General features: G+C 41.7%; 1 protein-coding gene across 13 annotated transcripts in view; it reads left to right on the top strand.

Annotated features, from left to right (window-relative positions):
• atp11a (ATPase phospholipid transporting 11A) overlaps positions 1-23517 on the top strand; it is a 49972-nt gene extending 26455 nt beyond the window's left edge. Inside the window, exons 2-34 of one of the 13 annotated variants that reach the window (XR_009792064.1) lie at positions 4767-4889; positions 6261-6350; positions 7009-7089; positions 7163-7270; positions 7479-7607; positions 7701-7804; positions 7905-7952; positions 8121-8185; positions 8295-8376; positions 9776-9926; positions 10030-10227; positions 10308-10421; positions 10533-10592; positions 10686-10852; positions 10967-11038; positions 11167-11240; positions 11327-11430; positions 11520-11701; positions 13315-13563; positions 13700-13877; positions 13993-14095; positions 14183-14328; positions 14408-14467; positions 14551-14678; positions 18041-18176; positions 18714-18737; positions 19570-19635; positions 19712-19815; positions 19901-20066; positions 20218-20256; positions 20736-20825; positions 20991-21085; positions 21518-21657. Coding sequence is in view for 9 of the 13 variants with exons in the window: in XM_061799280.1 (XP_061655264.1) it covers positions 4767-4889; positions 6261-6350; positions 7009-7089; positions 7163-7270; positions 7479-7607; positions 7701-7804; positions 7905-7952; positions 8121-8185; positions 8295-8376; positions 9776-9926; positions 10030-10227; positions 10308-10421; positions 10533-10592; positions 10686-10852; positions 10967-11038; positions 11167-11240; positions 11327-11430; positions 11520-11701; positions 13315-13563; positions 13700-13877; positions 13993-14095; positions 14183-14328; positions 14408-14467; positions 14551-14678; positions 18041-18176; positions 18714-18737; positions 19570-19635; positions 19712-19815; positions 19901-20066; positions 21518-21799 (3594 nt within the window). In the remaining 4 variants the exon portion in view is untranslated. Of the gene's footprint in view, positions 1-4766; positions 4890-6260; positions 6351-7008; positions 7090-7162; positions 7271-7478; positions 7608-7700; positions 7805-7904; positions 7953-8120; positions 8186-8294; positions 8377-9775; positions 9927-10029; positions 10228-10307; positions 10422-10532; positions 10593-10685; positions 10853-10966; positions 11039-11166; positions 11241-11326; positions 11431-11519; positions 11702-13314; positions 13564-13699; positions 13878-13992; positions 14096-14182; positions 14329-14407; positions 14468-14550; positions 14839-18040; positions 18177-18713; positions 18738-19569; positions 19636-19711; positions 19816-19900; positions 20067-20217; positions 20257-20735; positions 20826-20990; positions 21086-21517 lie in introns of those variants that run through there. The other 12 variants (XR_009792065.1, XM_061799312.1, XM_061799322.1 and 9 more) reach the window with 12 other exon arrangements.
• The last annotated feature ends 3536 nt before the right edge of the window (positions 23518-27053 follow it).

Here is a 27053-nt window from a genome sequence, read left to right as displayed (position 1 = left end):
AATAAAATTCCGTCATGACTACTTTCCAGGGCTGTAAAATTGCTCATAGATATGTTGTAAATCAACTTTTAGACTATATCAATTTATTTGAAGCTGTGGCATTGTTCCATGCGCCACTGTCAGATGTGGATGTGTGTTTGAGAAATTGTCATTGGAAGCAGACAGGTTGGTGCGAAGATGAGGAACAATAATGTTGCGTCGGCGGGCATTCTGTCTGGTTTTCTATGCTAATTTGTTGACGTAAAAGAAAGTTAAGTCAAAAGTCATAACATGGCTTAAGACTTTAGCCATGTTATTACTTGGGCAAGACACATGGGCAAGTAAGAGTCTCAGTTGAAAACAGGAAGAAGAGCAAAGAATGAGTGCAATTGAAGCGATCGGACTAGTAGAGCACGGCGGAGCCCTTAGAGCTTTCACAAACGCTTTAATTAATCTATTTTTCAATGAAAAAAGACATCCACCCATCCATCCATCTGTAGCATATTCCGGTTGACTTTGAGCAACAGGCAGGGGACACCCGGTGCTGGTCGGCAGTTAGTCACAGGGGACATATAGAAAAACAACCACTCACACACTCGTATTCACACCTATGGACAATTTAGAGCAGGACTGTCAAATGTATAGCCTGTGGGCCAGAACCAGCCTGTCAGGGGGTCAAATCTGTTCTTTATACATCCCCAATTCCAATGAAGTTGGGATGTTGTGTTAAACATAAATAAAAACAGAATACAATGATTTGCAAATCATGTTCAACCTATATTTAATTAAATACACTACAAAGACAATATGTTTAATGTTCAAACTGATAAACTTAAAGATCCTGTACTACGGAAACTAGTTCAAAGTTCAGTTCATAGTTCAAAATTTTGACATAATTAAAAAATCTCAACTAACTTCAGCTTTCCAAAAATTGACGAGTTTTTTCTCAATATGTTGCTATTGGGTTATTCCCCTTAAAATACTGGCATTTCATTTTCCCATTATTGCCACTCATTCAGTCCTCACTAGTACCCAGCTGCAGCATTCACCTTACAATTTAAAAAACATGAAAAACGTGTTGCTTGTATTATCTTTTAAAAAAATTAGGAATTAAAACAAAAACAGGACTTTTGTCCTTAATGTGCAAACAAAAACATGCAAAACAGTATGACAGGAACAATGGTGAAAGGACATTCATAACATTGCATTCCTTGCAACTCTGGCTGATTGTATTAACAAAATATTTTATTTGATCTTTTCTTACATTGCTAAAAAAAATTAATTCGATATCATGGCAGTATATGTTTTAACTAAGGCATTCTAATACAAATAATACTTTTCCTAGTAATCAATTTGTACAATTATGAACTGTATTACCAAAGAACCACCGAAGAACACATTCACTCCCATTTACGCAGCGTCCCTGAAGGCACCTCGCATTCTCACGCAGCTGAAATGTACCTGCCATGAATGGCGGCCGTGGCCGCACTGAATCAGTTGCCAAATAGTGTTTATCCGCCGACATATGAAGGCTCGTATATAGTGTGTTCAGACATGTTTTTCCTGCAGGACCCTCACAAACCTGGCATTCTTTAATGAAAATGAACTTTCTTTCGAAAACCATTGTTTGACCCCAGAATGAGCGCGTTCTCAATTACCTTCATCAGGCAGAAATTAAATAAGTTCAGTTCACGTTTGCACAAAATATAAACTTGTTCATGAACGTTTGTTGATGGAACTCGTTCAACACTGGTTGCACATGTGTAAATGTAAAAATACTGATTCCTAATACTGTTGAAATCGCAATCGTTTTTGTTCAGAAATTTCAGCTAGTTTATGATTTGCAACAACATTTGCAACAAAATAATATTCAATGTGATTATTTTCCAAATGTACTTGTAATTATTTGTATCACTCCCTCCCGTGGATACATCCCGTGGATACATCACACGACATCGTAGCTCTTTTGTCACTGATGACTTAATCTCTTCACAATCCGTCATTAATTCCACCGTCGAACTATTACAAGCACAGTAAAGGATATGGAAAAGAAACTTAACTACGTCATACACTTAACATAAATGTTCAATAAACAAATGAAATACATCGCTGCCTGCACATATCCAAAAGGGAAACAAATGAGTTCAAAAAAATCTGGTATATTTGCACAAAATCATGACAAAGATTCTTGTACCTTCAGCTGCGTCGATAACCTTCCGACTGACGTAATGGTTTATACTCTCAGTGGCGCGCGTCAAAACCGGAAATGCACTCAAGATACCCTACTCCCTGTATTTCTTAACCCGTAAGAATCATTGCTACAAAAATACAACGACTGAAATAAGTATTTAACACGTCACCATTTTTCTCATTAAATATATTTCCAAAGGTGCTATTGACATGAAAATTTGAACCAGATGTTGGGAACAACCCAAGTAATCCATATCCAAAGAAAGTAGTAAAATAAGATCAGAAATTAAGTTGTGTGTAAAATGTGAAATGACAAAGGGGAAAAAGTATTGAACACGCCAAGTGATATTTAATACTTTGTACAAAAGTCTTTGTTTGCAATGACAGCTTCAAGATGCCTCCTGTATGGAGAAACTAGTCGTATGCATCGCTCTAGTGTGATTTTGGCCCATTCCTCCACACAAGCAGTCTTCAAATCTTCAAGGTTCCGTGGGCTTCTTCTATGGACCTTGAGTTTCAGTTCTTTCCACAGCTCTTCTATTGGATTCAAGTCAGGTGATTGGCTGGCCATTCTAGCAGCTTTATTTTAATTTTTTTTTTCTTTGAAACCAATTGAGAGTTTCCTTGGAAGTATGTTTTGGATCATTATCCTGTTGAAATGTCCACCCTCGTTTCGTTTTCATCATCCTCTTAGAATGCAGCAGATTTTTCTCAAGAATGTCTGGGTACATTTGCCCGTTCATCCTTCCTTCAATAATGTGAAGTTATGAAGGCGGATTGCATAACTCACTGTTTTCCTTTGAGCACCTTTGGAAGTATATTTAGTGAGAAAAATGGTGATGTTAAATACTTACTTCAGCCGCTGTATGTATTTACAAAAAATATATTCTTTTACAGGCGGCACGGTAGAGCGTCTGCCTCACAGCTCTGAGAACCGGGGTTCAATCCCTGGCCCCGCCTGTGTGGAGTTTGCATGTTCTCCCCATGCCTGCGTGGGTTTTCTCCGGGCACTCCGGTTTCCTCCCACATCCCAAAAACATGCATGGTAGGTTAATTGAAGACTCTAAATTGCCCGTAGGTGTGAATGTGAGTGCGAATGGTTGTTTGTTTATGTGTGCCATGCGATTGGCTAACAACCAGTTCAGGGTGTGCCCTGCCTCCTGCCCGATGATAGCTGGGATGGGCTCCAGCACTCCCGTGACCCTTGTGAGGATAAGCTGCTCAGAAAATGGATGGATGGATATTCTTTTACAAATGATACATGTTTTCAATTGCATAAAATTAACAGACATCACTTTATGGCAGTTCAAATGTGCATGAAAATAATGGGGGAAAATTGGCATACAGGCAATTGTTATTTATAATTTAAGCCACAAATATACCGGTCCAGCTCACTTAAGATCAAATTGGGGTGAATGTGGCCCATGAAATAAAACGAAATTGACACCCCAGTCTTCAAAAACCTAACATGCATGTTTTTGGAATGTCGGAGAAAGCTAGAACACCAGCAGAAACCCCATAAAAGCACAGGCAAAATATGCAAACTCACAGCCAAAACCACAGCCACGAGTTAAACCCCCAAATCTCAGTACTGGGAGGGAGACGTGCTAACCACTTGTCAAGAAAGCCATGCTGGAAAAAAATGCCATACATGAGTTCATATTCAAAAAATCTCTCTCACATTTAGATGAAAAGCACAAAAACAGATGAAGAGAACGCAGAAGGAATAAAGATGATGAACTGAAAACTTTGCTTCAGTAATGACTTCCTCATGCCCATATCTCTCACGCACATAGTTCAGAGGATAAACGTCTCTCAATCTTAGTTAAGGTGGTGCAGATCAATTTGCTGTGTTCATGAGACAAAAAGTGATGACCAGATTATTCAGAACTCTTTCTTCTGGTGTGCAACACAAACAATCCCACTAGTATAAAGTATTAATTCAATTTGCATAGTTGCAGTATTCACACTGCAAATCGTTCTCAGATGAACTGCATTGAGTACATTTTCAAAATCCACTCTTCACAAAAGGGGTGCTGTCCATACACATTCCAATATGCATGAAACATCTGACTTGCATGTTTCAGGTTGAAGAGCAGCATTAGTATACCGCACACGACACACCTAAACTGTTTTACTCCTTTATTTGTTAGTACTGTACCTACAGGAATGTTATCGTGGTCTTAATAACACAAAAATGTCGAAGCATTGTGATAGTTAGTAATATTGTGATGACCAAAGAATGATAACATTCAAGAAAAGAGAAGCACAAAATTGGGTAGTTAGCGGTTTTAATTTGCATATTTTACACTTTGGATTTTGCGAGTGAACGAGTGTTTGCATCGTCCACATACCAGTCTAAATCACAGACACCGTGTCTGTAAAAGCAAAAGCTGCTGTCCATTGAGGACAAATAACCCATTCAGCTTGACTATTGCCTGTTAGAAATACAGTATGTTGGGTGTCACATGACATGCCACTATTGAAATTTAAACTTTATCTGTAACTTGTGATCCAGTCAAAATAATAAGTTTGCTAATAAAGCTTCTTTGAAGTCACTGTATAGCATCTATGATTTATCATAAATTCCCTTGCAGTGTGTGGGTGAGGAAAACTGGGTGGACAGCAGAACAGTCTACATTGGACACAAGGAGCCTCCTCCAGGAGCAGAAGCCTTCATTCAACAAAGATTCCCAGACAACCGGATAGTGTCATCCAAGGTCAGTGAGAGCGCACACGTGGAGGTCAGTTACACATGGGCCTGATTATTAAAGATCCCAAATAGCGGGCGCTAAATTGCCTGCTCACTCTTAACAGATTCCGTACGCTGTTGGCAAAAGGTATAAAAATGGTGGAGACCACCGTTTTTAAGAGGTTTAACACTTTAGGTTACGTAGCCCTGATGGGTTTCACCATGGAAAATTTTGGGAGACCACCGCAAACACAAAATTAAGTTTGGAATGATGGAAATGCAGCACGGTAGGCGACTGGTTGCCACATCTGCCTCACAGTTTGGAGACAGAGGTTCAAATCCCAGCCCCGCCTGTGTGGAGTTTGCATGTTCTCCCCGTGCCTGGGTGGGTTTTCTCCCACATCCCAAAAACATGCGTGGTACATTGATTGAAGACTCTAAATTGCCTGTAGGTGTGCACGTGAGTGCGAGTGGTGATTTATTTGTATGTGCCCAGCGATTGGCTGGCAACCAGTTCAGGGTGTACCCCGCCTCCTGCCCGATGACAGCTGGGATAGGCTCCAGCAGCCCGCGACCCTAGTGAGGAGAAGCGGCTCAGAAAATGGATGGATGGATGGATGATGGAAATGAAAATGTTAGTTGAAGAGGCAAACAAACACATAACTTAGTTAAAGAAAATAAATCTATCACGCTGATGATTTGGTGGGAGCCAGCTACTGCATAAAAGCCATGTTTTACACGTACATGAGTGCCCGGAGAAAACCCACGCAGGCACGGGGAGAACATGCAAACTCCACACAGGTGGGGCTGGGGATTGAACCCTGGTCCTCAGAACCAGTCGCCCACCGTGCCGCGAATTGATGAATTTTTACACATCTGGAAAAGATTCATTCTCCACGTTGCCTTTCATTTTGCCTGCGCCTCCCCCTTCCCACAGTGCCGCAGTCATCGATTCGCACAGCGGTTTGCCTGTTTTTCAGATGCGCTGTTTAAAGACAAAAAAAAAATCAGCTCTTGCTATTCGTCTCAGGTTTGATTAATCCTATAGTGCATGCTAAATTAATTTATTTGTATCTAGTCCTCCCAGAACGGGCAAAATTAGCTGCAGTTTTGTCCATTTGGCAGATGCCGTCCTGGGTGTGCCCGTTTACTAGGTCAGCGTCCACATCTGTTTGCGTGAGCAATTAAATTGGTACCCGTTTTTGCATGCACAAACATTTACGAAATCAAGCCCATAGAGTTTAGAGCTGTACTGCTGTAACTATTCAAACTCCTAGACTAAAAAGTGTGGGTGCATGACTTTGATAATTGGAAGATTTTTAGACATTCAAACATTTATTGAATTTCTTACACTTAATTGTCCCTGATGCATAAACTGACTACTGTTTTGTGTTCCCAGTACACATTTTGGAACTTCATCCCCAAGAATATGTTTGAGCAATTCAGGAGAGTGGCCAACTTCTACTTTCTCATCATATTTCTGGTTCAGGTAAAACGCAACAATAAAGTTATTGTTAGTTATAGTTTCATTAAAGAGTATTTCAGCTCGCCATGGTACAGTTTGAAACATATATATATATATATATATATACACACACACACATATATATGGGTGATGGCGATTGCTGCTTCTGTGTAAATAGTGTGACATCAAACTAGTGGGACACTTCAAGTATGTAATATTGCCAATGACATAAACAGGTCCGAAGTACTACAAAGTAAACAATGGATGACAATCAAGGTCACCCATCATTTGATGTTTTTTCTTCTCGGCATGTGGCTGCTATTGCATGAAAAAGTCAAGCTTTGTTTGATAAAATGTGCTTTTTGTGTTCTTCCCATTCCATTCCCATCATAACCCGGAAGTGATGATTCTCTTTTGACCAAACCAATCGTCCAGTGTGTCTAGCACCACCATTTTGGTCCTTTAGCTACTGTACCATTCAGGTTGGCACTCCATTGCAAGGGTTCCATAATGTTGTATTGATTTGGATCAGTTATTTTTGTACCCTTTGAAATTGTGAAAAATGTGTACTGTATGGAACAGAACAAAATAGCACTGCTTGCTGGAAATGGGCTAATGTCACCATTGTGTCCTGTTTCAAAGCTGAAAATTGTCTTTCCATTGTGTCTCTTACTCTCTTCAGCTGATCATTGACACACCTACCAGTCCAGTCACCAGTGGACTCCCACTCTTCTTTGTCATCACAGTTACGGCAATCAAACAGGTGAGAGCCTAAGGTCGGATGTCATGTCATGTCCAATGTCGCCATCTGCCATGAGACGTTCTCTGTTTCTCAGGGTTACGAGGACTGGCTGAGACACAAAGCAGACAACGCCGTCAACCAGTGTCCTGTCCATGTGCTGCAACGGGGCAAAGTGATCCGCAAGCAGAGTCACAAGTTGCGGGTGTGTTTGTGTGCATGTGTGTGTCCAAATCAATCACTCTTACCCTGGACGACATGGTTTTATTTCATGATAAAAATGGTATACCTACTTTTTTACCCCCACCCCTGTATGTGTGTGTCAGGGTTTGGGCTGTACCAAATGCACTTACACACTTACATGGCGAATGGATGAGCGTTAGGTAATTAGCGCTTTACTCAATTTGCCCCAGGTGGGAGACATAGTCTTTGTGAAGGAAGATGAAACATTCCCCTGCGATCTCATCCTGTTGTCCTCGTCCCGAGATGATGGGACCTGCTATGTCACCACAGCCAGTCTGGATGGTGAGAGCAGTCACAAGGTGCGTGAGCATTTCTTCTTATTCTGGACTGTTACTTGAAACAGCTCGCCTGTCTCCATTCAGAGTTTGTCTATGTTTTTCCTCCACCCTCAGACATACTATGCAGTGCAGGACACCAAAGCTTACAACGTCGAGAAGGAAGTGGATTCAATCCACGCGACCATCGAATGTGAACAACCACAGCCAGACCTGTACAAGTCAGTGAAACATGCTCCTGCATACGCCAGCCATAAACTCTCTTATAGAATACATTTTCTCAACATGTTTCTTCCTGTATTTCTTTTTTTTTTCTAATAGGTTTGTTGGTCGCATCAACATTTACATGAACAATGAGCCAGTGGCGAGGTAATATTATCATGTCTACCCTTCACATACAGGGTAGATTGGTGATTGTCACGTTTTGTAGTCAATGTTATTCTGCAACAGATATTATACCGCATATAGTGAGTTCTTCCCTGTATATTAAGGTCCCGGTGTTCTTGAAAATGCTACTACTGACAATGTTGTTCACAGGCCATTGGGATCAGAGAACTTGCTTCTCAGAGGAGCCACACTGAAGAACACGGGGTACATTTACGGTAAAATAAAACAGAAGGATTTAGGATCATAGTGGCAATGTTGTTTGTCAATGATCCCTCAAGAGGAGATTCTAATCGAATGAATATTTATGTTGCTCTCTTATTGTAGCAGTTGCCATCTACACTGGGATGGAAACAAAGATGGCTCTCAACTACCAGTCCAAGTGTCAGAAACGCTCTGCAGTAGAAAAGTATGTTTTTCTTTACATTCCCATCCATTTCTTAAACCTGTAGACTAGTTACTACTACTACTACTACTACTAGATTTCTTAACTCCTTGCTTGATCGTTAGTAGAATGATCTGCATTCATCATACCTTCATCCATCCATTTTCTATTCCGGTTATCCTCAAAAGGGTGAGCTGGAGCAGATCCCAGCTGATTTTGTGAGGGGCAGGATACACTCTGGACTGGTTGCCAGCCAATCGCAGGGCACATATTGACAAACAACCATTAAAGGTGCCATATTTTACCAAACCAACTTTTTCCAGTTTTTGGGACATAATACTGGCTCTATGCCACCTCAGTAAACATGTGAACTATGAATTAAAATCGTCCACGCATTCCTGAGTTCCAGACGTTTTTCTGCTGAGAGGCCTGAAATCAGGTCATTCGAATTTCTTGAGCTTATCTACATCACTAGCGAAGATCTCCGTCTAGCTCTCCGCTCTCAAACCAGCGCTGTCAACATAACAAACACGTATGCTCTCACAAGTGGGTCTTCTACACAGAGGCAACCAGTCGGAGGAAAGGGGGCGGTCTTAGGAAAATATGGACAAAGCGGATACAAAACTGTCTCAAACAGAAGTAGCAGTCGGAGGGGCCTTTTCTGGACACTCGTATAACAAAACCAAGGTGTATTTTTTTCCTTTTTTTTTTTTGTTAAATCAAATTGACTCTTTTATACTGAGTCTATGTTAGAGAATCACTCTATGGAGGTCTAAATAGCCAAAATATGGGACCTTTAACACTCACATTCACACCTAAGGAACATTTTGAGTATAATTAACCTATGAAGCATGTTTTGGAATGTGGGAGAAAACCATAGAAAACCCACACAAGCACGGGAAGGACATGCAAATTCCACACAAGAACCCCAGACCTCATAAATGTGAGACTGATGTGCTAACCGCTCATGCACCTTGCTCCTGGTTTCTATTCATTCATGGGTTCGTTGGTCCGCTGTACGGCCTGTGGGTGGATTGTGGTTACACTGGCTGTAGCGGTACACTCGCCTGACTTTGGTGCAGGCAGCGTGGGTTCAGTTCCCACTCAGTGACGGTGTGAATGTGAGTGTGAATGGTTGTCCGTGTCTATATGTGCCCTGTGACTGACTGGCGACCAGTTCAGGGTGTAGTCCGCCTTTCGCCCGAAGTCAGCTGGGATAGGCTCCAGCGTCCCGTGACCCTAACCAGGATAAGCGGTGTTGAAAATGAATGGATGGATGGATGGCTTGGGAGCAATTTGGGTTGCATTGCATGTATGAAAAGTGCTATATAAATAAAGTTTGATTGATTGACTTAATATCGAGACAGATTTTGTGCAAAGAGGATTTGTATGGGTGTTTCTCAACAGCTTTTTTTATTGGCAGGTCAATGAACGCCTATTTGGTGGTCTACCTATGCATTCTAATAAGCAAGGCCTTTATCAACACGGTGCTGAAATATGCGTGGCAAGCTGACCCTATCAGAGACGAGCCCTGGTATGATCAGAGAACTGAGGCAGAGAGGCAGAGGCACATTGTGAGTCTGTTAATTGCAGCAAGTCACTCTGGTGGTTGTTATTATCATTTTTTAAAGTGTTATTCCTTTTGGAGCCTCTCACAGTCTACTCTTGCTTCCACAGGTGATCAGGGCCTTCACAGACTTCCTGGCCTTTATGGTCCTATTTAACTACATTATCCCCGTTTCCATGTATGTCACTGTGGAGATGCAGAAGTTTCTGGGCTCCTATTTCATTATGTGGGATGATGAGATGTTTGACCATGAGCTTGGGGAGAGAGCAGTGGTCAACACATCAGACCTGAATGAAGAGCTGGGACAGGTTCCCCACTGTCTTCCTCTGTGTGAAAACATTTCTCCAGATGGCATGCTCTGTAGATTTAGCCTTATTATTCTCTCTAGGTGGAGTATGTATTTACTGATAAGACGGGGACGCTGACAGAGAACAACATGGAGTTCATTGAGTGCTGTGTGGATGGACACGTTTATGTAGCCCAAGCGATCTGTAATGGACAGGTAATAATAAAACATATTATGCTTTTTCATCAAACAAAATGTGAAATATATTTCAGCATGCTTTTTTCCCCCCTATTTATGTTCTGTCCTCTCATTATTTCATATTTCTAGGTGATGCCTGGTGCAGATAGTATGGACATGATTGACACATCACCAGGTCCTGAGGCCAGGGTGAGTGAGGCCACATCCCATATTGAGTGTCTTTATGTACAGTACTTGTCTGTAAGTACATGAGAGTAGCTGTGTTGGCCGTCAAAACAACAGGAGCGCGAGGAGCTGTTTTTCCGCGCGCTGTGTTTATGCCACACTGTGCAAGTGAAAGAGGAGGACACGGTGGACGGCATCAAGCAGGGCATCCACCATGGCAAGTCCACTTCCTTCTACATTTCTTCATCCCCGGACGAGGTGGCGCTTGTGGAGGGCATGAAGAGGTGCCTGACACATACACGCACAAATGAATACTTTGGTCGTAAATATTATGCAGCCTTGCATAAAGACTTGTATTATACAATATATTTGTTGTAATATTTTGTGTTGTGCTGAAGGCTTGGCTTCACATATCTCAGACTCAAGGATAGTCACATGGAGATATTGAACAGAGAGGAGAAAATTGAGAGGTTAGTGTCCCCTTTTGAAACAGTTTTTATCTATCAACCCCTCTGCTGCAGAAGATTGTTAGTCTGTGTTTATTAAATGGTTAATTGGATGCAGTGCAGCCACACTGTTGTTTTTTCCTCCCCATCAGGTTTGAACTCCTGGAAGTTCTAACCTTTGATTCAGTCAGACGGCGGATGAGCGTCATTGTTAGGGCCAGCACTGGTAATATGGATATTAAGTTGGGGTTACTCATGAGATGTCTCTTATTATATATTTCTTCTTCTTTGTTTATGTGCCCATGTGTGAAGGTGAGCTGTACCTTTTCTGCAAAGGAGCAGACTCGTCCATCTTCCCAAGGGTCATATCAGGCAAGGTGGATCAAGTCAGAGCTCGGGTGGAGCACAATGCAGTGGTGAGAGCTCACACTCAAACACATACAAAGATATAATGCACTGCATTTCTCTTCTGTATTTAGCTTACCTCAACTGAATCTCTCCCCAGGAGGGTCTTAGGACACTCTGTGTGGCATATCGGCCTCTCAGTCCAGCACAGTACCAGGAGGTCTGCCTGCTGTTAAGTGGAGCCAAGTTGGCACTACAGGACAGGGACAAACGGCTGGCAGAGGCTTACGACATTATTGAGAAAGACCTCATCCTGCTGGGAGCCACTGCTGTGGAAGACAGGTAGATGACAGCATTAGCATATTTGATCTATTCCTAAATCATTTGGTATGTAGTACTGGTAATCTTGATTTGGCACTTTCTGTGTGGTGTTTACATGTTCTCCCTGTGCTTGGGTGAGTTTTCTACAGGTACTCAGGCTTCATTACCCGTTCCAAAGGCATGCGGACTATCTTAACTTAAAGACTCCTAAATTGCCCATAGTGAGTGTGAATGGCTGTTTGTCTTTATTAACGGTGAAGCAATGAATCAATTAATCAACGACTAATCATCCATTCATCCATCCATTTTCTTTACCGCGTATCCTCACTAGGGTCGCGGGCTGCTGGAGCCTATCCCAGCTATCTCCGGGCGGGCAGGGCACATAGAAACAAACAACCATTCGCACTCACATTCACACCTACGGGCAATTTAGAGTTTTCAATCGACCTACCACGCATGTTTTTGGGATGTGGTAGGAAACCGGCGTGCCTGGAGAAAACCCACACAGGCACAGGGAGAACATGCAAACTCCACACAGGCGGGGCCGGGATTTGAACCCCGGTCCCCAGAAGTTCGAGGCAGCTGTGCTAACCAGTCGTCCACCGTGGCGAAGACAACTAATCAGTTATCAAATTAATTGGCAACTGTTTTGATAATCAATTAATCATTTAGAGCCATTATTTAGCTAAAAATTGTCCCAATCCTCTAATTTTAGCATCTCAACTGTAAATATTCTCTTTCTGTAGTCCTTAATGAAAGCAGACTAATTATCTTTTGTGTTTAATCGAAATTAGACATTTGCAAACATCTTAGTTTTACTTTGGAAATCAGCTATCAACAGTTTTCCCTATTTTCTGACATGTTAAGGAACAACTGAATGATAATCAATTTATGAAAAAATAATAGTCCGTTGAATCTATTATGGAAATAATCTTTATTTGTATGAATAACTTGTAATTGACATGTAGTTGAACCTGAATCTGTATCAAACCAGTAGCCCTTAGCATTAATCAGTACCCAAGAAGTAGCGCTTTTTCAAATACAACATCACTCCCTCTCATGTGATATTGCTTAATTGTTTATTTTGTCTTGTTTAACCATTAAGCAATACGGAATGAACAACAATAATCATTTAATAAACCGTAATCGGGATAAAAATAATTTTGCCGTATACTTTAATGCCAACTCACTTTGTATCCAAAGTGATTGAATAATCTATTCTAAAAATATTCAATAGCTGCAGCCCCCGTCTATATGTGCCCTGTGATCTACTGACAACCAGTCCAGTGCGTACACCGCCTATTGCTCAAAGTTAGCTGAGATAGGCTTCAGCTCATTTGTAACGTTAAACAGGATAGGTGGTAGAAAATGGATGGATGGATCAATGGTATTCTTGGCCTCTCTTCCAACATCCCACAGCATCAGCTATGGATTTTATACGTGCACCGTAACAACTTATTTCCCTACTTGCAGTTTTCTGAATTATGCAAGTGGTAATTCATTCCAAGACATTGTTAGCTTGGAAGGCATTGCAGGTCAACTTGTGCTATGTAGAGAGTGAAGCAGAGAGAAAATAGTCAAATGATGGGTTCCTTACTATTTCCTCGACCTTTCCTTGAACTTGACCATTACAGACTGCAAGAAAAAGCAGCAGACACCATTGAGTCTCTGCACAAGGCTGGTATGAAAGTATGGGTGCTGACCGGTGACAAGATGGAGACGGCATCTGCCACTTGCTACGCCAGCAAACTTTTCCACCGCAACACGCAAATCCTGGAGCTGACTACCAAGCGGACAGAGGAACAGAGCCTTCATGATGTCCTGTTTGATCTGAGCAGAACGGTCCTCAGGCAACACGGTGGCATGACCAGGGATATTTCTGGGTGTGTTTGGATGTTTTTAAAGATGTCAGCAGCTTTCTGGGGATTGCAGCTGAAAGTTATTGTCCATCAGAAATGATTTATTAACATCAGCACTGTTAGTCCACAAAGTGTGATCTTGTAGGTCTTGTGACTGCAGTTTATCAGGTGACTACATGGACTATGGCCTCATCATTGATGGTGCCACCCTCTCAACGGTGATGAAGCCAGGCCAGGAGGACTCCAACTCAGGGAACTACAAAGAGATCTTTCTAGAAATTTGCCGTAATTGCAGTGCCGTACTCTGCTGTCGAATGGCACCTCTTCAGAAAGCGCAGGTACAAATGCAACCTCTTCCCCTGAATTTGATGAGTTCATGTTATAAAATGGGAAAGCAAGGAGTACTGGTGTTCACTCATCACGTCACATTACTTGGATCTTGGACCTTTCTAGATTGTGAAACTGATCAAGGCCTCCAAGGAGCATCCCATCACACTTGCCATTGGAGATGGCGCCAATGATGTTAGCATGATCCTCGAAGCCCACGTTGGCATAGGTTAGCACATCTTTTAACACTTCACACTTGCAAGCATTTAAAGCTGAGGAGCATTTCAATGACAACATAGCTGGCCTTCTCCTTCAGGTCTCATGGGTAAAGAGGGACGTCAGGCTGTGAGGAACAGTGACTATGCCATCCCGAAATTCAAACACCTCAAGAAGATTCTCCTTGTCCATGGACACTATTACTACATACGCATATCTGAACTTGTTCAGTACTTCTTTTACAAGGTACTGTCTAGTGTGGATTGATTGTTGTTTTCATGCAAAGTGCAATAGACTGACCGTGCTTCTGCTTCTCTTCCCGCAGAATGTCTGTTTCATCTTTCCGCAGTTCCTATACCAGTTCTTCTGTGGTTTCTCACAACAGGTAAAGACACGCACATACACACAGCAAAGTGCACAAAGTCACCACAACAGATGTAATGTATCATTGTCTCTCCTCATCCTCAGCCACTGTATGATACAGCCTACTTGACTCTGTACAACATCAGCTTCACTTCGCTGCCCATTCTGCTCTACAGTCTCATCGAGCAGCACATCAACATGGACATCCTGAAGAAGGATCCATCTCTGTACAGGTTAGGGCTCGTGATAGTTGACTTTCTTCTTTGCATCCAGAATAGTCAGCAGGGTCAATGAAGACCGTGGTCATCTGACATGGGCATTTTCTGAGACTACAACACACTGCTAAAGCCACACCTCCAAAAAACACTCATCCAGGAAAAGATACCGTTACCTGTAGGTCCAGAAATGATTGGGTAGTGACACAGATGTATTATTTTGCCTGGATACACCACCATAATTAAATAAAAAGAGCAAAACTGTCACTTAACTAAGTGAACGTACTGTGCATAAAACAGTTTGTAAATGGCGACTAACATATTTAGGTTGAGTGAAAGGAAATGAAAGTCTACTTTTCAATTTCACCTGGGTTGTTGTACTTGAAATCCATTGTGTTTAAACATTGGGGAAATTTGTCCCAAAATATTGTCCAAATATTTCTGACATACAATGGGAGGAAAAGAATGCAAACCCTTTGGAATTTCATAAATTTCAGCATAAATTGGTCATCAAATGTAGTCTGATCTTCATCTAAATCACAAGAATTCAAAAAGAGTCTACTTAAACTAATAGCACACGAACAATTATATGTTTTCATATTTTTATTGAAAAGATTCCTAGGATGCCTGGTGTGAATAGCTCTCCTGATGTCATGCCACAGCATCTCAATCGGGTTGAGGTCAGGACTTTATATATATATATTGATTGGTTGAATATTTCAAACATGCAGTACAAAACAAAATTTAAAAAATGATCAAATAAGATCTACAGTATAACTATGCCATCCTGCAACACCATATACTGCTAGCCTGACAGCAGGAAGAAATTATACTTATTTAGATCCTACCCCTTCACCATTACCTAACCTACATTATCCATCAAGAAGTGTGGAGAAGTGCCAAATACAGTACATACGACTGTAGCGCATATTGGTTTGGATGAAAACGTTATTAATTGAGGAGAAAATAATAAGCCCGAACAGACGCCTGCGTTACCTCCGGTTTAGCTTCATTTTAAGTTTAAGCGTTAAAATAAAATTATTTTATCTCGAAAAGGGGCACCACGTTTCTTTTTAGATGTATAAAACGTCAGGACAAAGTGACGAAAAACCTCTATGTCTCATAATCTGAAGGTTGTTGCAGGAATTAGATAAGAGTTCTCGATAACCACAGGGCTTTTGTCGAACCCAAACACACACACAACTGATACAGGTAGTGGATTTTTATAGAAAATATAATGAGATCTAACAGGGGAATCTACAGGGGAACAACAATGCAGAGAAAAGCAAAACAAAGGACAGACAAACATTGGCAAAGGAGACTGACTGAGGGTGGAAATGAGCATGGGATGACAATGCATAAAGCTGGGGATTCCTGTTCTCGTTAATTTAAACACAAATATGCACCAATCTGTACTTTTAGTAGACCGCAAGTTGGACTTACGTGCGTGGAACACAATTTATGCAGGCTGGTAGATCTCACGAATGTTTGGCCGGTCCGGTCCGCACGGGAACAGGTGGATTTGGCAGAAAAAGGGAGGAAGGAAAAAGAAAAAGCAAGGAAAAGAGTTCCAAGGCAGGGCGGCCGAAGCCCGGGTGTCGCTGTTCGCAAGAAACTCGGAGCAGATGTCCGCCGCCCTTTTCCTTCCCAATGGAGCTTGCCCCTGAGCTGCCCAGGCACCCAAAAGGGTAGCTCAGGGCACTGGCAGGGTGCCCTGCGGCAGGGAAGGTTCTGATGTGTCCTCGCCACCTCGTGGTGAGAGGTGGGGCCAGTCTTTGGCAACAAAGTGGGGACTCCAAGCTTTATACCCAGCCGAAAAAAAGGGGGCCAAAAGTGGAGATAGATTGCCTCTTAATGTTACTTTTCCATCCTTTTGTTTTGTGGTTTAAGTAGGATAAAATATTACTTATTGGATTTAAGATAACAAGACCAGTTTCCAGCTTTGCATTGTCACGCACACATCCTCTTTAATCCCTGTAATGAATGTTTCAATTGTATGTAGTTGTTGAGAACACTGTAATATTTGCAATGTAGCATTGTGTTGTCTCATCTGGTTCAGTTGACAAACAGATTTGACATCAGACATTCAAATTTGCGGAAATAGTGGCACTGTTGTGATGGTAACATTGGGAGCGTTCATGCAAAGTTCTTAAAATATCATGCAACATTCAAATTCGGTGAAGATTGTGATTCGTTCCCCGGAGTTGCAGTAGCTCTCCACCGCCTGTGGGTGTCACTCATGCTCCATCCATTGTCCCAGACAAAAGGATCAAATGGCCCTGTGGCTTTTATCTTGGCATGCCTGGGAGTCCAGGTTTCTGGGGTAGCTGCTCATTGATTTAAAGTCCGGGTGAGGAGTCAGGATTCCTAGTCTCCGTTTTGATGAGCTCCTTCGGACTGTCTGGTAATTCATTTAGCATCCATGTGAGATAAATCAGGCATCCCCGTGGCTGTCTGTCTCGGCGGTGGAGCGAAGACAGGGAATGCAGTCCGAGGTCGGTGGTCATGGTGCCATCTGGCGAGAGCATGTCCGCTACACAACATACAAACAATACATATATACCGCCCCCAAAAAATGCAGTATCACTTATAAACACTTGCACCTACATCCCTATGTACACACACAATTATTCATATACATATTGTGCATCTGTCCTCCCTTTCCCCCTACCCTATGTGCAACCTATTTTTATACATTCTTTTAAAGAGGTTTATGTTTGGACATTGCTTTAATTCCTCACTCATCCTGGTCCACAGTTTCACACCACAACTTGACAAAAAAGATTTCCTGGTTGTGCACATGTGTAATATTTTAGACCCTTCGAAGGGTAATTACCTTTACTTTTTCCTCCCTGTCCTGTGAATGTTTACATTATTTTCAAAAAAACATAAAAACATACAATTGTTTGTGTGGTATTAGTTTAAACAGACTCTCTTTGTTTAAACGTGTTTTAGATGAAAATCAGACGTCTCCAAAGTGTTCTGTAAATTGACTGTCTGTTGTCGTACTAGAGCGGCTCCAACTACCGGAGACAAATTCCTTGTGTGTTTTTTGGACATACTTGGCAAATAAAGATGATTCTGATTCTGATTCTGATTTGATGACAAACGCATGCAGAATTTTAAGAAATTACAAAGGGTTGGCATACTTTTTCCTCCCACTGGAAAATTGCTCCAAAGTGCCTGTTGGGCAGAACACAGTAGACTAGATGACATGAAAATATGGTTAAAAAAAATACAAAATCTCTATTTATTTGCTAAACTGAAAAAAAAAAACTCTCTCAAATGATTTGATAACATCCTGATCACTGGAGACTAATGAAGTATTGATTGGTAGATGTGTTGTTGCTCAACATTATGGTTTATCATTATCTCCACAGAGACATTGCCAAGAACTCATTACTGCGGTGGCCCACCTTCATATACTGGACTGTCTTAGGTGTATATGATGCCATTGTGATGTTCTTTGGGGCTTACTTCCTGTTTGACAACACCACCTTCACCAGCAACGGACAGGTAGCCCCGATGTTGTCCACAACAGCACTCTTGCTTAGTCTGTTTTAGGTCACAGTTGAGATTGCCAAAACGACTGACAAAAAAAAAATAATAATAAATTAAGAAAAAGGGGATAAAATAGGCCCAGGTAAGGAAATAATAACACGAAATACAAATTCATACAACAAGCCACAATCAGCTTGAACCTCTTGTCTAATTAAAATAGTTTCATCTTAGTTTATTCAAGGTGCAATGTACAGGTGCTGACCTACTGTACAATAGTGCCAGATGGGTGTTAGATATCAGAGAGCATTTAGACTGTCTCCTCAAATGTCGCCATCATCAGTCTGCCTCCTTTCATTCTTGGCTGGTGTTACTGTCCTAAAACTTTCTCAGCTTCTTTATTATTTTTCTTTGCATCAGTTTATTTCTTTTTTTTCCCTCTCCATTCAGCAGACTGTTGTTTAGTTGTCATGATGTTCTTTTTCTGGCTCTCGTTTTCCTCTCCTCTTACCTTTGTGTTGCCTTTTTTTTATGCTTCTCTTTTCCTCGTCCCAGCTAATGACAACCAACACACAGATGGTAAGCTTGGCCACGTGTCACTGTCACCGCTCCAAGATTCACAGTTCAACCCCGTCACACTGCCTCATACAAAACCAACCGTTGCCCGCTCACTTCATCTCATGTACCTCTCTTTGATGCTTGCTGCAGACCCACCAGCTGTAGGCTGGTAGCATAGTCAACCATACTCATGTGTTCTCTTATTCCAAACCCCCTTGTACAGTTGTTGTATGTGTGTGATACATAGAAGAAAACAGAGAAATATAATTAGACAGATGGTGTTGTCTGCGTCCATTCTTAAGAGAAGAATTAAGAAGTGGATAAGTGAGTCTTGTGTACTCTGTAAGTACTGTGAGAAGATTTTTGTTGTTGTTGACGTAGGGAAGTGAAGTGTTTGAAAGGTTACTTGGCACCTTGTGACTTTGTTGTTTATGTTGTATTCTATCCACTAATGGCCATTAGCTATTATGAGCTTGATGAGAGAATTGAAATGGATTCAACTTACAAAAAGAAGGTGTTTTGCGTACTTTGTGCAGAACCAAACAATAATATGCGCAAAAGCAGGGTCCAGGGTTATTAATTAATTGTTTGTTCTTCGTTTATTTACCCAACATTGTGTTAATTTGACTATTGCATACTCAAGTATCATTTTCACATCACCTGTTGTCCCTCCCTCCGCCTCATGTTGCTCTTCACCATCTGTTTGATTGATTGACTTGTTGATTTTGTGCACACATTTTTCGCATATAGAATGAGATTTACTTGTATGTTTTACTGTACAATATGTGTTTTGTAGTATTAACTTAATGTATTAATTGGACAGGAGACAGGAACAACTTATTTTTTTCTGCAGATGTTTGGAAACTGGACCTTTGGGACGCTGGTCTTTACGGTGCTGGTCTTCACCGTTACGTTCAAGGTACACCATACACGCTCAAAGGCACATGCGCATAAATGCACGCTCACACACATTGACATGTCTTGTATCCCTCCAGTTGGCCCTCGATACCCATTACTGGACCTGGATCAACCACTTTGTAATATGGGGCTCACTTATCTTCTTTATGGTGTTCTCCCTGCTGTGGGGCGGAATCATCTGGTAAGCTTGGTACTTCCCGGTTTTTGCAATTTTCCGCTGTTCTCCCATGTGAACTAGTTGTCCCGACATGTCCCGTGTCCTGCAGGCCTTTTCTCAACTACCAGAGGATGTACTATGTATTCATGCAGATGTTGTCTAGTGGGCCTGCCTGGCTCAGCATAGCACTGCTGATGACAGCCAGTCTGCTACCGGATGTGCTTAAGAAGGTCATTTGGAGGACACTGTGGCCCACTACAACAGAACGTATACAGGTGAGCTTTTCCCTAGTGGTGTGAGTTATTAGCGGGTAAATGTACCCCTTTTGCCCAACTCACCAGATTTCCCTCCAGCATTAATAGTGTAGTTTAAAGCTTGGCCAGACTGTGACAGTGTCGTTTCTAATTGCTGGCTGTGGATCAGCAGATGTATGCAGGACTCGGCTATGTTCCTGCTGTTGAGGATGTAAGTCAGTCAGCGTACCTGCGTGCATGTCCATGCTTTTTTTTTCATTTTTTTTTTTTTACTTCATTTCAAACCAGTGCAATAGTCTTTTTGTTTGCACCGGGTGTGACTGAAATCTGTAGAAGTGTTTATTTTAAAATGGTTTTCTTAATTTTGTCACAAACAAACAAAATGTAAGCTGAAGTGCATTTATTGACTTACTGTGTGGCCTTTCAGGGCCAGATCTGTGATCTAAACCTTCTCATGTCCCTTTACTTGTGGAGCTAGTAATCCACCCAATTGATCCTAAAATGTTTCTCTCACTCTCTTACCTTCAGTTTTAATAACTGTATCTCTTAAATACTTTACACCTTTTTATAGATCTGACAAATCCTCTAAGCTTTAACCTTCTATCTTTCCCTTCCCTTCCCTTCTTTTCCTCACCCTCATCTGACTTCCTGGTTCCTCCTTCCCCCACTGCAATTCTGCTCCCCTGGCAGATGAAACGTCGGTGCCTTGCCTCTCAGCCTTCCACCATCTTTATGCTGTCTCAGACCTCCAGCAGAATCAGTTTCTAACCCTACCCTGAGGTGACCCGTCCGCTGCCTTTCCTTTCCTTTCCTTTCAGCCCGCCCACACTTCCTCTTTCCTGCCACATTCCTTTCAATGTATTCATTTGCATGAAACTGAAGTCACATCTGGATTCACCGAGAAGAGAAAAACTGTGTGTGTGTGTGGTGTGTTTGTGTATGCAGCATGTGACAGATAATAGAGCTTATGAGGAGGCCGAAGCCTGCCTGAGTTCTGACTCCTTGCTAGGTGTCACACAAGCCTAGAAGGCTTCAGCATGGTAATGCTTATCTTTGGGTGCGTGTCTTGGTCTAATAAATGTGGTTGTTCTGCATCAGTGAAGTTTGAGCCTGATTACGAGGTGGTTGAGCATGTGTGTGGGCCGCTTGGGTGGTTTGATATGTTTGGATTTCTCGGGCCCTCTGGTGACTGAGTGTACCCTTTCGAATGAAACCTCCGTGGGGCTGAACGCTCATGTTTCTATTTGCATGGTTTGGTTGCTAATAAGGAAGCTGTAAAGGTTGACGCAACATCCCAGTTGACCAATCAGAGTAAAAACATCAAGTATTGCTAATTTAGTCAATTCAGTCATTTAGTTGGAAGCACGCTGTGAATGCTAAAGGAAACTCTGAACCCAACTGGGATGTTTGTGTAGCTCCTCCGCAGCCATCCAGAATTATAATCTTTTTTCTCCATTCTGATACTCACACAGAATGCTGATAAACTCTACAAGGGTCAGCTTTCTGAGTTCACACCGCTGTCGTCTATCCATGCCGCTCCCAAGGCTGGCAGCTGCCGTCGAGGTTCCGGCAACCACAGGAACACGCCTAACCCTACAAGGTCTGAACCTTTTACCAAGAAAGCCATGTTGACGCGCTGGCAAAGGCCACAAGACTATTGCACCTTCGCGCCACTGCTGGGATTCACTGATGTCAACCGCACCTCAAGGCAGGGCCACACCTACAGTGGGGCAGGGCCGGAGACCTCGGTGTAATTCATTAATAGTCATACAACAGTTTTTGGAGCAGAACTAATTGAATTCTGTTCAAATGGACCAGAATCTTCAAAGTCGAGCTAAGCTAATTTACCAATGTCACTGAGCTGGAGTAACAGAATATGTTGCTAATAGAAGGTATGTGTAACCCAACTGCAAGGTGTTGAAAGTGACCTTCATGACTGTTTCCAAGTCAGCAGCTAAGCATGGCACAAAGCATTGTGAGATGGCTGTAAAGAGGACTACATTCCAAGAACGGCTCAGTGTCACAGCATCACAGTTGAAGATTATTACTGGAAACACGCGCACTGGCCCTTTAATTCTGAAGTGCAATTGGAAAGTTAAAATATGTTGTTGTTGTTGTTGTTTTGGTATTATGATGGTTAATCAACCATTGTCATCTATGCAGACTGACATTGCGATGATGACGACCATGAGAGCACCTCGAGCCACTATGAGCTGAGCAAACGTCTCCCTCTCCTTGCTTCCTCTTTCTCACTGTCTGTGTGCTCTGTGTCTTCATAGGACTAACCGGTCATGCCTGCATGCAAATACATTGTCCCGAAACACTTCATAGGACTCACTGCAACAGTGTAAGAAAGGCGTCTCTAAAGAGGGCTGAGGCCTACGTGTTTACAGTTGTAGGCCTCTCCACGTAGCTAGTCTAGCTAGTGTCTAGCATATAGACAACATTACAGTATGTATCGTGATTTGCCTGTGTATAGTAGATATTATAATAGCATGTTTTCTGCCAGCGCTTTACCTGTCACCCTTTAGTTGTGGCCCTTTTTCCAAGGAATCTTCTGCTAGCAGTGGTAGTTTTCACTGTGTGCTAGGTGTCTCGTTGCCTTCACGTTGTGTGGTGAATACTGCATTGCTCATAATTACCGTAGGTACAGAGCGACAACGTTTGGTCAAACGTTTGTCACAGAAGTGTATTTTCTTTATTCAGCTAAAAGTATACCCTGAGTAGCAAATATCCCTATCTATCCAATTGCCACGTGCGAATTTCAACTGCCTCCTCTCCTGTCTTCTTTCTTTCTCCTTCACATTGTCCTCCAGTTGTTGTCTCTGTGACAATAACGCTGGCGATGTGGTCCAGCCCACGTGACCACCAGCTTCACTTTGTCTGATCTTCATCGTGGCGTGTTGCTGCCGCGCCAGTTCGTGAATAGAAGTAGAGGAAGTGTTACTCTCTACTTGTTGTCTCTGAACCAAAGCCTTGTCGCTGCTTCTGATCTTTGTAGCTGCTTCCTGTTAGGTGCCTTGTGCTAGCTGATATCTCTGCGATGCAGAGTGTGTGTGTGTGTGTGTGTGTGTGTGTGTGTGTGGGTGTGTCACTTAGCAGGTGAATGTAAGCACATCTCACTCCAAAAAGCACTGGAAACCAGTCAAAGAACAAACTGCACAAAATGTTCAACCACTTACGTATAATTTCATTGTTTGTATGTATTTTTTTTATGTTTTATATGCTGCACATGTGGGAAGACTTATTCTATTGCTGTCAACCAAATTGTGACTTTGTAATGTACATGTATTTCTTACATGAGCATCACTATTTGGACTTGTGTTGCAGTTAGCCCATGACAGAAGCTGTTCATTTACATTTGTATCTGATTTCCTCATGTACCTTTTAGTTAGACTGTGGTACTTAAATTTTACTATCTGGTGACAGTATTGACTTGAAACCAATAAACTGGATTGGGATGGACAAAACACTTGACTGTATGTTTGTGTGGAAAAGCTTTAAAAGGTTAAGAAAAATGCTCTTGATGTTACCTGCAGAAAACTGTCTTTGTCTGATGATGTGCCTTTTGCTATAAAAGCTTCCAAAGCTATCTCGCTGGAATTGGGGGGGGGGGACGGGGGCGGGAGGGGGGTCGACGATACTGCAGCACCAATCAAACTTGTTCTGACCCTCTTGACCTGTCAAGGCCATCCAAACTGACAACCTTCAAGTAGAATGTTCAAATGTTCACATTGTTGAAAAGTGTACTGTGTTTGTATGTGTCCGTTTCTGTGTGGCAGTAGACATACATTTTTAAATGTGCATATAGTCAAAGTTGGCCGAACGCTGTACGCTGTAATTGTTGTGCGTTTCTGCTGCAATTCACCTTTTCTCCACTGAGGTGCAGCACAGTACTGTTTATGCCAAAGGTGAACGATTTCAAGTGATGAGCTATGAATTCAACTGGTATGTCTTGCAATTTAAAATGAATCTTTAACATGCTCTTTGTGCGTACACGACGGCGTTCGATTGGATTGGCATCATGCTTTTCCACTTATGTCTCAGTCCATCACTACGTTCCTCTCCGATGCTAGGAGCTGATGAAGACAGCAAGGATGTAGGAATATCTATAGGAGGAAAGGTCAATGTTGAGAGTTGATGATTGTGCAAAATGCTCAACCCCTGTGAATCTGAAACTAATATCGTGATATTGGCCACTATAGTAAACCACCAGGTAGCCCCCAAGGACTACATGACTAGCCGCAGGCCTGTTCTAAAGATAGTAACATGTAATGGAACATTGTGATTTCCTAGGAAATGTACTAATAGTGATTTGAAAATGTACACACTTTAAGACATTAGAAGAAATAGTGTTTCATGTTGATATTCATCATATTGTAAAATAATTATTGATAATTGTGAGAAATCCTCAACACAAGTGTCCTAAAACACTGAGAAATATAATTATTAGTAATAACACTTTGATAATTTAAGCAAATTTAAATAAGAGTATGCATCAAAGTGGTAGCCCTTCGCATTAATCAGTATCCAAGTAGCAGTTTGAAAAAGCTTGGTGACCCCTGGTCACTATACCAACTTAATGCTGAGCTGTGTTACTCCGTAGGTTGCAAAATACATGCAAAAAAAGTGGGATGTGAGGTCAGTTCTCATGGCATTCCTTCTGAAACGAAATGGTGAACGCACATTGACTAGCACTAAATGGAGGCCTCCACATGTAAACGGGTAGGAGGTTCCTCTAGCCACATCTTTATCTGGATCTGCACCAAAATGTAAAAAAAAAATGGGTGGAAATTATGCAAATTAAGTTGTCTTTCGTCAACTAGCTAAATAACTAAGTCAGTTCTAGACCAATTTTCCGCTGAGGGTGCTAGGCTGGGGCCACAGGTTTTGTCAGAGGGGCACACTTTTAAATGCATGTGCATACGCACACACTTACACTCACTCTTTCATAGTATTCTAAGCCTGACCAGGGACTGCAAATTAGCTGAAGCTAGACATATTTTAAGCATCACTTATTCCTACTTTTAAAGGGAAAAAAGAGCAGTGGAGATAAATATATAACATTTCAGCAACACATTAGGCCTATATACAGTAAATCATATTTATAGTCTACTGTTGCCATCTTGCTTGGTTTTGTGTTGTGGTAAGGTTAACTAATGTTAGCTATCAAATCAACTGATATTATAACCTGGTCTGATAGGCTGCTATCATAATTAATGAAGTTGGCCAACAAATATTTTTAGAGTATTTCGTTTATAGTTTGTAGAATTTTGTTTCTTGGTTCTGATTGCTTCTTACCAGGTGGATGGTAACTTTGTGCTGAGGTTTACAACAAGACGAAATAAAGGATCCCACTGGAATATTGAACTTGAGCGGCATGCATTAATTAGATTCACATTTTGTGTCGGTGTAATGTCACAATTTTAATATTTACAGTACGGACTGTAGCGCTAGGAGAAGTGTATGCTGATTTCCCGGTAATGTAAATGTGGTAATTACGTGTCAATTGTAATGTTAGACATTTTTGGGTGTTTTCCCCAAAATAATAGTTTTCCATGTGTTTTACTCACCTGTTGGTTTTTGTTTTTATTGCGTTGTTGTACCGTGAGTGTGTGTGTGCTCTGTGTAGTGACTCCTTGCTCGTTTTCATTGTGCGGCAAGTGTGTAGTTAGTGTGCATGAGCTACTGATGCTGCTCTCTTACGACAGTACTGCATAGCAACCGTATGGAAGGTGGCCCAAAGGGGCGGGGGAGGCGTGTCCAGGCACAGTGTTAGGGGGACACTGCCTCCCAAAGAATCACCACTGCGTAGGCCATGCGGTGCCAGATTGGACAGATAGTTAAGATGTGCCATAGCCCTAAAGAAGCTGATGATTCTTTTCAATGTTTTTCTTAAGTATATTTTTAACAAGGAGAAATGTCTCCTTTATTGTTTGGCAGGATCTTCAACCTTGGCAGCTCCTCTCAACAAGGGAAATTGTGCAGAAACCGTTTTTTTCTCTCCATCTGTTGAAGATTGTCACATCTTCAGCACGCATCACTGTCTTGACGCACAATAGATACAGATACAGTCCCTGACAATCTAGAGTCTGAAGGACGTTTATTTTGCTAAGCTGAGGGTGCTGTCCAGTGTGAATAATATACGGTACATGTTTCTCCCAAGGCTGCCAATGAATTCTCACACGCAACCTGAAAATGGTTTAATACGCCGCGTGTTATAAGAATCAAGAACATTACGAGAATCGAGAACATCGATAGGAATACAGTAAAAATGCTGTCAATATGTCAGTAAATACACAGCTTTAGTACGTATCAAGAATCAAATAATTTTTGGCTGTTATTTTCATGACGTTTGTTTTATTTGTTAGTGTTTTTTTGAGCAATATAAAGAAACAGTACCTCCTTTTTAGTCTCGCTGGTCAACAAAACATACTGTGCCCTTCCACACGGAGGTCACGCCAAAGTTGTTATTAAAGGTTCGCAAGTGTGCGAAATACAGTATGCAGACTTTCTCAATGAAAAAAAAATAAAAATAAATACAGCGAAGTCAAACACCAAAATGTCACCCATAGACTTATAGTTTAAGTAAGCAACTGGTCTATTTACGTTGAGGCCTGTCTTCAGCCAGGTCGGTATTGCAAACGAGAATCTGTCAATTGACTTACCTGGATAAATAAAGGTTCAATAAATAAAGACATCATTGATTAAAAATGCATTCAACGAAGAACTTTACAACAGTGAGTACAGTCCGGGGTCTCCGTTGTCACATTTTGCAGTTCATAATTTGCCACACATTTTCAATCGGAGACAGGTCTGGACTGCTGGCAGGCCAGTCTAGGACTCACACTCATTTACTATAAAGCCATGCTGTTGTAACATGGACAGAATGTGGCTTGGAATTGTCTTGCTGAAATAAGCGGGGACGTCCCTGAAAAAAAGATGTTGCTTGGATGGCAGCATCTTGACCTTTCAGCATTAATGGTGCCTTCACAGATGTGCAAGTTA

Source organism: Phyllopteryx taeniolatus, chromosome 1, assembly GCF_024500385.1.
Source record: "Phyllopteryx taeniolatus isolate TA_2022b chromosome 1, UOR_Ptae_1.2, whole genome shotgun sequence".
NCBI classification, from domain to species: domain Eukaryota; kingdom Metazoa; phylum Chordata; class Actinopteri; order Syngnathiformes; family Syngnathidae; genus Phyllopteryx; species Phyllopteryx taeniolatus.
This window is presented reverse-complemented; position numbering and strand designations above follow the sequence as displayed.